The following is a 12,051-nucleotide window of genomic DNA, read 5'->3' as shown; positions in this document are numbered from 1 at the left end:
TCACAATATATTTGGGATAGGGATTTAATAAAACATGTATATATGAATCCCAAATCAAATTATTATTTTCCTTTTTTTTGTGTACGTTGTTTCAAATGTTCACAAATGAAATACAATAATATGTGGGTCGTAGGGCAGAAAGACAAAGCGAGAAAGGAATGGGAATAATTTCAGAGGCACTGGATTATTTACACAATATAAACACAGGTTTATTAATCTGACATCAATACTTCATGTTTTAGGTATCAGCGTTATCATCGGTTATCATCTGTTGGAGCTATATATTATTATATCGTTTAACATTTGTTTTCTTGTTGTTTTTGTGTATAGTAAATGTTAAAACAAATTGTGATATTAATAGATAGTTAAAGTAGTGTTATGCTTTTATTTTGAAGGCATCTTTGGGCACTGGGTTAATGGGGCACCTGGTGTAATTGTATATATTGGAGCCAGAGCACTAGTAGGCATATCGTTTTCTACCAGGGTGATTCAAGAAGGAAGGAAAGCCATAGGAAAGGCTTAAGGAAAGTAAACCTGCTATTGTACAGTTGTGATAGGAATACAATGCACAGAACTGACGATCTTGTCTGGACTTTGATTATTCCCTGCGTACGATTTGCTATCTGGTGCCTCAGCTGCAGTTTATTTAAGTGAACTTTCTGTTTTACTTTTCTATGAATTTGGCCGCTACATCATCAATAGCAGTATATTGCAACACCACTACTGTATACTCATCTAACATTTATAATCACAGCATTTATAAACACAACTTTCTAGACTTTTCAGACTTTCATACAAAACATCGTAAAGTGGGCAATGAAGAACTGCATGAAGCGCTGCACAGAGTGATATTAAAACATGTTGTCAGTATCTCTCAGCATGAGAGAGTGAAGGTGACAGATAGGGACTAGAGGATGTATAATTGAACGTTTGGTGGGTTTCTCTTCTCTCCTGTCATCAGTAATTTCATCAGGAAAGCAGAACCTCCAAGCAAATTACTATAGGGATTACAAGTCTTGGCTACAGCTACGTTTGCATTTTTGAATAGTCCTCACTTTAATATGCATGTCAGGAGACTTGAAATGACAGACAACTTAATTTATTTTGATACAAATAATTATCGTTGATGCTTTTAAATGGATATTGCCAGTTCAGCTGGTTTGCAGAAAATCTTCCAAGACAGAAATGGTGAATTCAGGTTTTGTGTTATCCTCACAGAACCATACTTTTAGCAGTGACTTTAAACAGTAATACAATAAGAAAATCAATTTTAAAAGGATATTTTTTCTCTTTTAAAAGTAGATTTAATAATGCTACACTGCACTTTCACTTCAGTGAAATAAACCAATGGCTGTCATTTTCTCTCAACTCATGTCCATTTTAGAGAAGAAAACACAGCCAAAGCCAACAAGATCATACCTGTTCTCAAAGGATTGTGAATCGGCATTCTGGGAAATATAGCGTGAACTTGAAATGTAGGAGGCAGTTTGAGGGGAAGTGGGTTGGCCAACAAAAAACACAAAATAAATTGCCATCATAACTTTTGAAACTTCTAAGTTAAACATCATGAACTGGTGATATAATACTGTCTGTGTGAGGGTATCAGAGGGAGGACTTTCTGGCACTTAGCAGCCAGACTGATGATAACATTATGTAAGTTGGCAATTCCTCCAGAGTCCCACAAGAGAGCCTGCCTCTTACTGTTGGACCCGCTTACCCCTGTCAAGTCATTAGTTTCAGTTCGACAAAGAGAGGAACAAATCAGATGGGGAGCTTAACAGCTAGACTGATGAAAGTGGCATTGTGTCAGCCCTTTCAAATTGAATACAAATTTAGATAATTAAGTGTGCATGGAAATGTGTTTCTATTTTCCAATAATAATACGATTTATAGCAGTACTGAAGAAGCACTTGTGGATTTCAGTCTTTTCTCTGTCATAAGAAATCAATATGACACACTGACACCTCGTGACAATTGTTCGTCTAAAGATTGGCAAAGTTTTCCTTCCAAAGACATTGATCCCGACGCCATCCTCGACGCTTGCATTAATCTTAATAGATAATTGCATCAACAACTTAAGATCTTAAATGAGATGAGGTTTTAATTGTAAAATGTTGATTCTGCACTCTTGATGTGCTATAAACAACAACCCCCAAGATGCTGTCAAGGCGGAGAGAATATAGATTTTCTTTCATTTGATCTGCAATAACAACATTCTGCAGCATTGACCCACTGGGCCAAAGCCAATTTATGTCCAGCATGAACTTTCACGCAGGGAATATAATCAGCAAGGCCAAAACTTGGAAGAAAAGTTAAGGGAACTCGGAAGTGAAACTTGGCAGAGTGGCTGTTAGATTGGGAGATCCAAGGCCATGCCACTGTTTTTAATATGACACTTATTTTAGAAGCCTCTAAATCTATTTTGACATGTAGAGCACTCGTGGGTTGACTGGCGCTGTCCCTGATGCCAACCACAGGCTGATGAGAAAAAGGATGCCATAACTCCACAACACAGTCTGTCATAAGGCATCAATCTCGGATCAGGGCTTACATTTCAGGACCAAGGCTTTAAACAAAATGTCACTTATATCGGTTCACGTGTTCATTTGGTGAAAATATAAATTGTCTCCTGTATTGAATCTATTCAGCAAAGATCGCGTATGTTCGAAGAAGTTTTACCTGATTTCTGTTTGTTCTGTACACAACAGATTTACAAAAGTGACATTTCACAAATAAAGTGTGTGTATAAAAGCTTTGGTATTACTAGTTTAATCACTTACAAAAGGATATGTGTTTTCATGTTGACTTTCAACTGTTACATCGCCAGTGGATGGAAATCTCACTTCACAAAGTCTTCAGCTCATGATTAATATTTCAGTTCTCTTGTGACTCTCTGACAGAGTGAAACACTGCTTCAGAGAAAGGACAGCAAATGCCAGATGCCTACTAATTCATGATCTGTGCTTGCAGTCATATCAATAAGGGGCAGGAAATTCAATTGTATGAATCAATGGAATTTATTGAATCCTACAAATGTTCTTAGGAAATGTTTTCTAATCACTGCAATTATCCCGTTGGCAGTTTTGTCCATAGGAACATATAATAAGATAATTTGCTTTTTCCTCTCTTTGAGCCTTGAGAGGCTGAGAGACTAATCTTAATTGAAGGTACAGTAGGTGGTTGGAGATGAGGGCTTGCTGCAGTAGAGTAAATTCAGTAGTTTTAATCCACTCATCCACCCCGCCAGTAACACGAGGATTACAGCATGAGTCCTTAAAAGAGGAAACCAATTATTACAGCATATGGTAATACACTGCCCTTAATTCCATTACCCTCTCAGCACTTTTCAATTTTCTTTCATTAAGTGGATTAATAAGAAATACGTGTTCTTCAAGTACATACATGATTAAAAGTCCATAGGAAGATGAGAGGCAATGGGGGGGGGGCACATTTCTGCTTCATTAGTCGTGGGCGTTTGTTGTAGGAATTCCTGTGTCTTGCATCAAATGTATTTTGTTCATCATGTGGCAGAGAAATGATCCATGCTAAGCCTGTACAGCTTAAAGGCTTGTTCATAACATTTCTTTCTTCCTTATATTAGTTAGTGTTGTTTTTTTTTTCTCACTGTTCCCCACTTTTCTTGTGTCATGAGTTGCATTCATCTGTCTTTCAGCATACTAAACTGTCTTGGAGCTTTTTCGGAGCGAGTAATTGTGAATTGCGAGTGGAATCTATTGCCAGCATTGCCTTCCTCAGGAATCAACATTTGACTGATGGTCACAAAGTTTTTGGGCTAGAAAATGTCCTTGACAACTGCTTTGTCTAGCAATATATGAATATCTGTTTCAAATATTGTTGCCCTGAGACCCAAACTCAATCAAAGTTTCTTTGTCAAATACGGAAGAGTCTTATAATGTGTCTGTTGAATAATGACAACGTTTCCCTCCGTGCTTTTTCCACTGCATTATTTTTCCCATTTCTCTTTCTGTAAAATATTTTGTAACTCCAGGCTAGGAGCAGAGCCAAGTCTGTGTAATTGAGTTCCTTTTCACACTGCACCGGTTAGCTAAAGTCAAACATATTATTGTTGTGGAGGCCAGAGGTGTTTTTGTTTCAGTGCTAAGGCAGAAACAATCTAGGTTTAATAAGACCTAGGCAAAAAACACCCGGATTGTAGTATTCAGATGCGACAGAAGTACGGTATTACGGTTTGGTCATTTTATATTTACCATGTGTATTTTCCATATGTAATCATATGTATTTGTCTTTTAAAACATAAGGTTGATTTGTACTTTTCCGTGCATCAAACCCACATCTGTGACTGCTTCTCATTCCCTCCCTTCCTTATTTCTTCTCAACAGAGGTCATCAGCCTATTATTCAGCCTATTATTTTACGTTATCTTTCATCATCGGAGGATTGTACCACCTCTGCAGTATGAGTGATTGTTCTGCTCCTCTGCATCCTGATGAAAGGGACAACCTTTGTTCTTGCAAGGAGCCCACAGCTTGTCCTGTTAAATAATCTCCTACTCGCTGTCACTATTTCTTACCATTATACTCTGGTTTTCTCAAACTATGGATCTGAACTCAATAGGGTATTATGGTATGGTACGTAAAACACGCAGTAATCTAACCACATATCTTTGGGAATGCAACTGGTTATTCTTCTCCTAGATTTGGATGTGCTTTGCCTTCAGTCTCTGCTTACATTGTTAAGAAACAGTGGTCAGCACTGCACTTGTTCACTCTTAAACATTAGTACAATGTATACAAATAATTGACTATATTTTTTTTAACATGCATAACACAGTTTGAAAATTCCTGCATTTGGTGACTATCGTGTAATACTGTCATGTAATACAGCAAGTGATCAATTGACTGCCCATTTATTCCATTTTGACGGGGGACATTTGGGAAATATTAATTATAATCTAATTGCTAGTAAAGTTATGCCACCAGGTGCCGACTGAAAAGTACTCAAAAGTACATAAATAACATTAATCTGTTTGCAACTCACATATATCAATATTCCAATTACTGTATAGATAGACTATTCTGCACAGTTTATATCATATTCTGTTTCTTTTATTCTATTTAATTGTATTTACTTGTACTATTTTATCTGTTTTATTGTGTTGCACTGTTGGAGGAGCCTGTGACTTAAGATGTTCATTGTCATAACTACACTGTAGCTATGCACACATGACAATACAAGCCATGAAACTTGAAACCTTTAGTCCAGACTCAGAGTGAGGCATGTTGTAGGCCTACTCACCGGGTCTAGTCTGACTTAAAATTCACAAAAAAGAAGAAGAGTCTTCCTGGACCTCAGGTTTACAGGGCTTTATTTATTTGAACAATACAGGGTTAATATCTGAAATATAGCATTTTCCTTAATTAAATCATTTAAATAATTTCAGTCATGCCGTTCCACACTCCGGTACAGTAGATGGCGGCATGCAACTTTAAACGTTGGTGTGCAGTCCACCAAAAACACAAAATAAGAAGAACAGGCTTCCTGTTGGCTGTTGTCATCCCGGAAGATTTACCTTTCTCCTGACACGTAGCAGCCTCAACCAAGTTGGCAGGGCTCTGTGTAGAATTGTCAAACAACAGAGGTACGTGTAAGCATTTGCATTGCTTTACAGTTTAATAATGATGTATACGAAAGGGTAGTTCAATTAACTATTTAAGGCTTCACTGACATCCACCAGCTATGCTTGCTAGTTCTCCAAAACTGTTATTGCTAACACTAGCTTACCTACTAGCAGCAGAGTGGACGGTACGTTAGCCACCCAAAGTTATTGTTGTATTCCGACATGGTTGTTGTAGTGGTTGTGATGGTTAAACCATGTTATACAGTCTATGGTTAAACCATGTGATAATGTATACAGTTAATAATAAAACGAGTGGTTTCATCATAGACTAAAACATACACTTTTATCTTGGTTTTGAGCGTGATGTTGACTACGTAAGCTAGCTACTTTAGATCACAGTGGTATTTAACCCGTCACCGCTATTCTAACTAACTGTCCTATGCGTTTAGTAGTCAGCTTAATGTGTATAAATACAGTGTTTGAAACGTTATAAGAATCAACGTCTTGTGTCACCTAACCTAACATTAGTTACCGAAAGTAAAGCTAATAATTATGGAAAGCGTCCATATGTTTAACCATGTTAAATATTTCCTTTCTAAGTGCTATGTTGTCTTAGATAATGTAACTCTTATATCGACACCATCGTTGTTTACCATCTCACTGTAGACCACCATATTTGACTTAGTTGATAAGCTGTGTTCCTTTTGTTCCCCTTGTGTTTGCAACAAAGTGAGAGATGTCGGGGTTTGACACCTTCAACACAGACTTTTATCAGTCCAGCTACAGTGTAGATGACCAAAACCAGGCAGCCCAGGGCTACACCAATGCTGAAACCCCATACAAGTAAGTGAAGAAAACCTCCATTACCTAATACTCCCTCAGCTGTTCACATCGCATCCAAAAGGGCAACTTGATAGTTGATGTTCCATTTCAGCTGCTAAAGACTGACCTACCTAACGTGTTTGTGTTGCTGAATACCTTCTTTTACGTCTATTCAATATATTTGTAAATGTGATTTAAGATAAAGTGTCTGTTAAAAAAAAAAAAATACTACTGTCTAATTGAAATGACATCATCAGAAAGTAACCTGCAAGGCATTTCATGTTCTTGGACTCAAATACCTCATTCACACCAACGGTGTTTCGGGGCCAGTTCGGAGCTGGAGCTTGAAAAGCACCGGGTTTTCCTGTTCACACCACAACGGAGCAGCCTCTTAGCTCCGGAATCCGGTTCGTTTCAAGCACCAAAAAATTGTCCGGCCAGAGCAAAAGCACCGCATACGTCACGCTTACGTCGAGGCGGGGGCAGGGGCGGGATCAACTCCTGAACAACAACAACAAGAAGCCCGCGTTTTATCCAGCTTGTACACAACGATGGAGAAACTTAACAAGCAGCAGTGGTCCACTGAAGAGACCAGCTACCTACTGGGAATCTGGTCTTCCGAAGAGGTACAGAGGAAGCTGGAGCACAATCGGCCATTGTTGTTGTTGTCGGTGTCAGCTGTGAGGGGTTTCCGCGCGGTTTGGCTTTATGAAGCAGGCACGCAAACGGTTACGTCATGACGCAAACGATGACGCAATGACGCAGCACCAGTCGGACTCTGGGCGGTGTGAAAAGAGCCTCCGCTAAACCGAAGAACCGGTTCTGAACCTGAAAAGCTCTAGCACGGAGCTTGAACCGGAGTTGCGTTGGTGTGAATGAGGTAAAAGAGAGTACTGTTGATCATTTTCATTCTGTTTTCCCCAGGCCATACGATGCTCAGTACGACTACTCCCAGCCCATGGGCTACGCTCCCCAGGGGGTGATGCAGCCCCAGCAGCCTTACACAGGACAAATCTTCCAGCCCACACAGACCTACACTCCATCCCCGTCACAATCCATGTATGGAAGCAGCTTCGATGATGAGCCGCCACTGCTAGAAGGTAGGCAAACCACAATGTCACTGTATGTTTTGTTGAATGTGCTGAAATGATCTGATTGTTATTCTGTCAGTTGATCCCTATTGCTGATTTTGTTGATGTAGATATTAAGGTGTCATTCAACAGTTGCAGGCGGCAGCACCGTCAGAGAATCTAATAGCTGCAAGGGAGTTTTGACAGAGTAGGAAGTGCTGACAAATCCAAGGCTGGCTATCTGAACAAGTGACTTCAAATTAGCAGAACTGACTTTTCCAAAATGTTGTTGGTTGCTGTTTATAACGCTGTGTTGTGGATTTAAAATGGTAGTTTCACTTCCTGCTTCTTACACTTTAGAAATGTATCTTATATTTATTTTATTTGTATTATTATTTCAGTCATTTATATAGAGCTGAAATCACAATGTTAACCTCCATTGCACTCGTGTGGTACACAAACGTTAAAATGTCGCTCATCGGTCAAATCCACACTCTTTATACTTAAATGAGAGTGACCTAGATAGATAAGATGAAGATAAACGCTTTCATCGGCCTGCAAAACGCTGACTGAAAGGAAGGTATGAGCATTCCTGAAAGAGAGACGTGTCTTTGGTTTTCACTGTTTGAATGTGTTTAAAGCAAACCAGTGCATCTCTTGTATTCTTTGGGTTGAAGAGCTAAGATTCAAAGGCTTTATTGTCCTTTGCACAATAGCAACAGTGTAGTTGTTTTGCACTGAACATCTTAGGTCCCAGGCCCCCGCTAACAGTGCAACACACAATACAACAAGACATAAAAGAAATAAGGAAGTTAAACATTGCATTCAATAAATAGTGCAAGTGAAACAATGGTGCAGCTTAAGTCCAGGACTAGGTAAACTACCTACATATACAATTATCATGTCATCCTTTTTAGAAGTCCCTACATATCTCTTGAAATGTATTTGTGTTCATTTGTTCCTACCTCCTATGTTTGATCATAGATCCAGTTTCCAAAATGCCTGATGTGTGTTTTCTCCGTCTTAGAATTAGGGATCAACTTTGACCATATCTGGCAGAAGACTCTGACGGTCCTCCATCCAATGAAGGTGGCAGACGGCAGCATCATGAATGAGACAGACCTGGCTGGCCCGATGGTCTTCTGTTTGGCTTTCGGAGCTACTCTCCTTCTGGTAAATCATGTAGTTAATGTTGGTGTTTAGAATCTGTAGAAGTATAATCAGGCACTGACATCCTGCACCTTTTGTTACAGCTGTCATCATGTCAGTGTGTGCATATCTATATCTGACTGTGTGAACTTTGTTTGCTTTCTGTTAACAGACGGGTAAGATCCAGTTTGGCTACGTGTACGGTATCAGTGCGATCGGCTGCCTCGGCATGTATTGCCTCCTGAACCTCATGAGTATGACGGGCGTCTCCTTCGGCTGTGTGGCCAGCGTGTTGGGCTACTGCCTCCTCCCCATGATCCTCCTCTCCACCTTTGGAGTCCTCCTCTCTTTACAGTGAGTACAGAGATAAAACAACTCTTTAAAACCTGTAGAACAAGCAAAGGCTTTTATTTGTCTATAGACCGCACTGCGAGACATTATCTATTACTTGACACCTGGGGTGTAACAGTAAAAGGGAGTCCCTGTACGGTGTGAGTTTGGAACAACACGAAAAAAACAAATGCATAAGAATGCCATGTTTCCATTTTTTTCAACAAAGAGTATGGCAGTGTGACAAAGTGTTAGAGAAAGACACAACTTAGGCATACTGTGTTCATAATAAAACATTTCTGTATTACATTATAGGTTTAACAAACACTTCAAGAAAAGGCAACCGTTCTCAATAGTATATACAACTCAAAAGACAATAAAACAAATAAATAAAAAAATACTGGTAGAAATGACTTTATCTCGTCTCGGCACATCTGGGTTCTGCCATCAAATAGCTGTTGGCTATGTTTCTATTCACATACCCTACAACGGTGGAGCACCTCTGTCCACAGCTCTCTCTTTGTTGCTGTTGTAGCTGACTTGCAACTGTAGGAGGGTCTTCCAGCTCTGATTATCGTTCACACTGACCAAAGTGTGTGTGACTCCACACACCAAACAACTTGTTGTTTTAATCTCAACATATGTTGCTAACTACATATGTTTCCAGGTCTCAGTCTGCTGCATGCACCAGACTGAGACCTGGAATATCGCTCAATAAAGAAACCGTTACAGCCCTGAAGAAGTTTACATTTTTCAGTCGTTGTGTTAGTATTGTAGGACTTCCAAAAAAGCTCAGCTTAAGTAAGATATTGTGTAGTACTATGTAACCTATGCTGCATGGTTAATAATGGTGTCTTTGAATTTCATCAAAAATAGCTACATTTAAAACAGTAAAAGGTAACTTCCTTTGTATTTCTTGTCCTCTTTAGGGGCATGCTGGGAATTATACTAACGGCAGCAATCATTGGCTGGTGCAGCCTCTCAGCATCAAAGATCTTCATCTCGGCGCTGGCCATGGACGGGCAGCAGCTGCTGGTTGCGTACCCGTGTGGTCTCCTATACGGGGTCTTTGCACTCATTTCTGTCTTCTAAAAGCCATCAAATAACAGTTCCAAATAATCGCTCCACGCTTTCTGTAATTTCAGTGTAATTAGTGTAATTATTGGCCAATTACACTGTTATTGTAGAAAAGTAGGAGCTCCTTTCTAAAACGCCACCAAGGTTTTTTTTTCTTTAGTAAGCCTCCACCTCTCACTACATTTCGACTTGACCCTATGCAGGCTGGCGCATTGTCTCATTCATGTCTCCGGTCCACTTTGCTCCATCATACATCTTAAAGAAGAGGACTGTGAAATAAACCTGGTGAAGAATTGAAAAATAACTCTTATGGACCTTGTTAAGCCTTCAGTGGCTGTACAGTCCGATGATTCTAAGGACATGAATGGGAAGAAAGTGAGCAATTATTTCACACAATGAAAACCCGAAGAGGACATTTTAATTTAGACAAATGGAACAATTTTCATCAATTTTCAAGGACTGATAACCGACTCTCAGCAACAATTTGGAGCCAGCGGGAAACGATTTTTGTAAAAGCTGTTGTGAGGTGTTTCTTTAAAACCCCTTTTAGAATCTAACCCTGTGAGACAAGGGGAAACACAGACGTTCCTTCTGCAAAGACTACATAAAATATGGGATATCTTCCTCTCTATCTTCTTCGCTCCATGACCAAGGATTATATAATCTCATCATTCACTCATCAAAGCATCGGTCTGATCTTTGATGTTAAAACAGCAGCTCTGCTATATCTTCTAATGTATTGGTTTATTATATGAATTCAAATGTTGATGCAAGAAGACACCAGTTGCAACAAAGGCATTATTCTAATTTCCAAGCAAACTGATTTGATTAGATATCGAGACAAATGAAATTCTGAGTGTACATTTCTAGGACCAGACATCTATCATTTTTTATTAAGACACTTCACTTTGTATGCTTTGATGTGTCATCTGTTGTTCATGTCTTCATATGCACATTAAAGTTGTCTTTGAAAGTTATCCCAATTAAATGTGAGGTTTTTGCCTATTGATCAAACTACTAGAAAAAGGCTTCTGCAGAGATTATTGGTAAAAGTGTGTCTTATATATTTTATTTGACAAGTAAGACTACATGGCCTGAAGATCACTTAGAAGATTAGGCAGAGTCTAAAACTCTAAGCTGGTGTGTGGAGGAGTTTGGCTAGCCTGCAGGAAAAGCAGCACATAACTTTAAGGCTTTAGAATGCAGGCTCTCACATAATCTAAACAGAAGGTTGACAAGAATAAATATTGATGGTTATTGTTGGAAACGTCCTCTTTTTTTTTTTTTCTCCTTCTGGATTTTCCTTGAACTAACATACACAACCTATACACAAAGGGGGCTACTTAAATGGACGATAACCCACTTAGGAGGAATTAATCATTCTAAAATGAAGTGCTTTTTCTATTCCAGAAAACTCAACATCGAGGATATGCTTTGCATTTCAAGCAAATCTAACGGGAGCAGTCTGCTCTCACAGGCCGCTATCTCAGATGGCAAGTGTTTAAATATGCATCTACTGAATGTATAAACTGTCTTGTAAGACAATTTAAAAGGGCGGTAAAATCAACCTTGGTTTTAGTAATTCTATGTATAAACATTTTCATTGTCCGACCAAAATGTGGATTTGAAATTCCTCTACAAAGAACATTCCTTGTCTTCCAACTTGTTCTGCAACTTCTGCTCACACTGGAGAGTGTTTTCAAGCTTTCAATTGTTAATTTGTTCTGTGTCTTTTCAACGCTGAGTATCTCAGGAAAAAACTTCAGATGTTTTGGGTACGATAGAAGGGAGCAGGATGTTGACATTCACGCATTTTGTGTATGTATACGGTATCCGCTTTCAGCCAGTTTGCAGTTGAGTTTCAATATCTTGCATCTGGATTCACTCAGCAGTATCTCACATTTTCCCTTATGGGCCTGGAGAAGGAATTTATGCCAAAATTCCGTATTTGCTTTTATATAATCCTTATTTAATCTGCTTCACCAGCTGATTGTTGTTACTTCCT

General features: G+C 39.1%; 1 protein-coding gene across 1 annotated transcript; it reads left to right on the top strand.

The window, feature by feature from the left end:
- The first annotated feature begins 5,463 nt into the window (after window positions 1-5,463).
- Window positions 5,464-11,060, top strand: yipf5 (Yip1 domain family, member 5). The gene is made up of 6 exons (XM_034206794.1): window positions 5,464-5,619; window positions 6,329-6,441; window positions 7,345-7,520; window positions 8,518-8,663; window positions 8,812-8,993; window positions 9,899-11,060. Exons 2-6 carry the CDS (start codon window positions 6,335-6,337, stop codon window positions 10,059-10,061), a joined length of 774 nt encoding a protein of 257 aa, XP_034062685.1. The 5' UTR covers window positions 5,464-5,619; window positions 6,329-6,334; the 3' UTR covers window positions 10,062-11,060.
- The last annotated feature ends 991 nt before the right edge of the window (window positions 11,061-12,051 follow it).

This window comes from Gymnodraco acuticeps, unplaced genomic scaffold, assembly GCF_902827175.1.
Source record: "Gymnodraco acuticeps unplaced genomic scaffold, fGymAcu1.1, whole genome shotgun sequence".
NCBI classification, from domain to species: Eukaryota; Metazoa; Chordata; class Actinopteri; order Perciformes; family Bathydraconidae; genus Gymnodraco; species Gymnodraco acuticeps.
The sequence above is the reverse complement of the archived record's forward strand: the minus strand, read 5'-3'. Positions and strand labels throughout refer to the sequence as shown.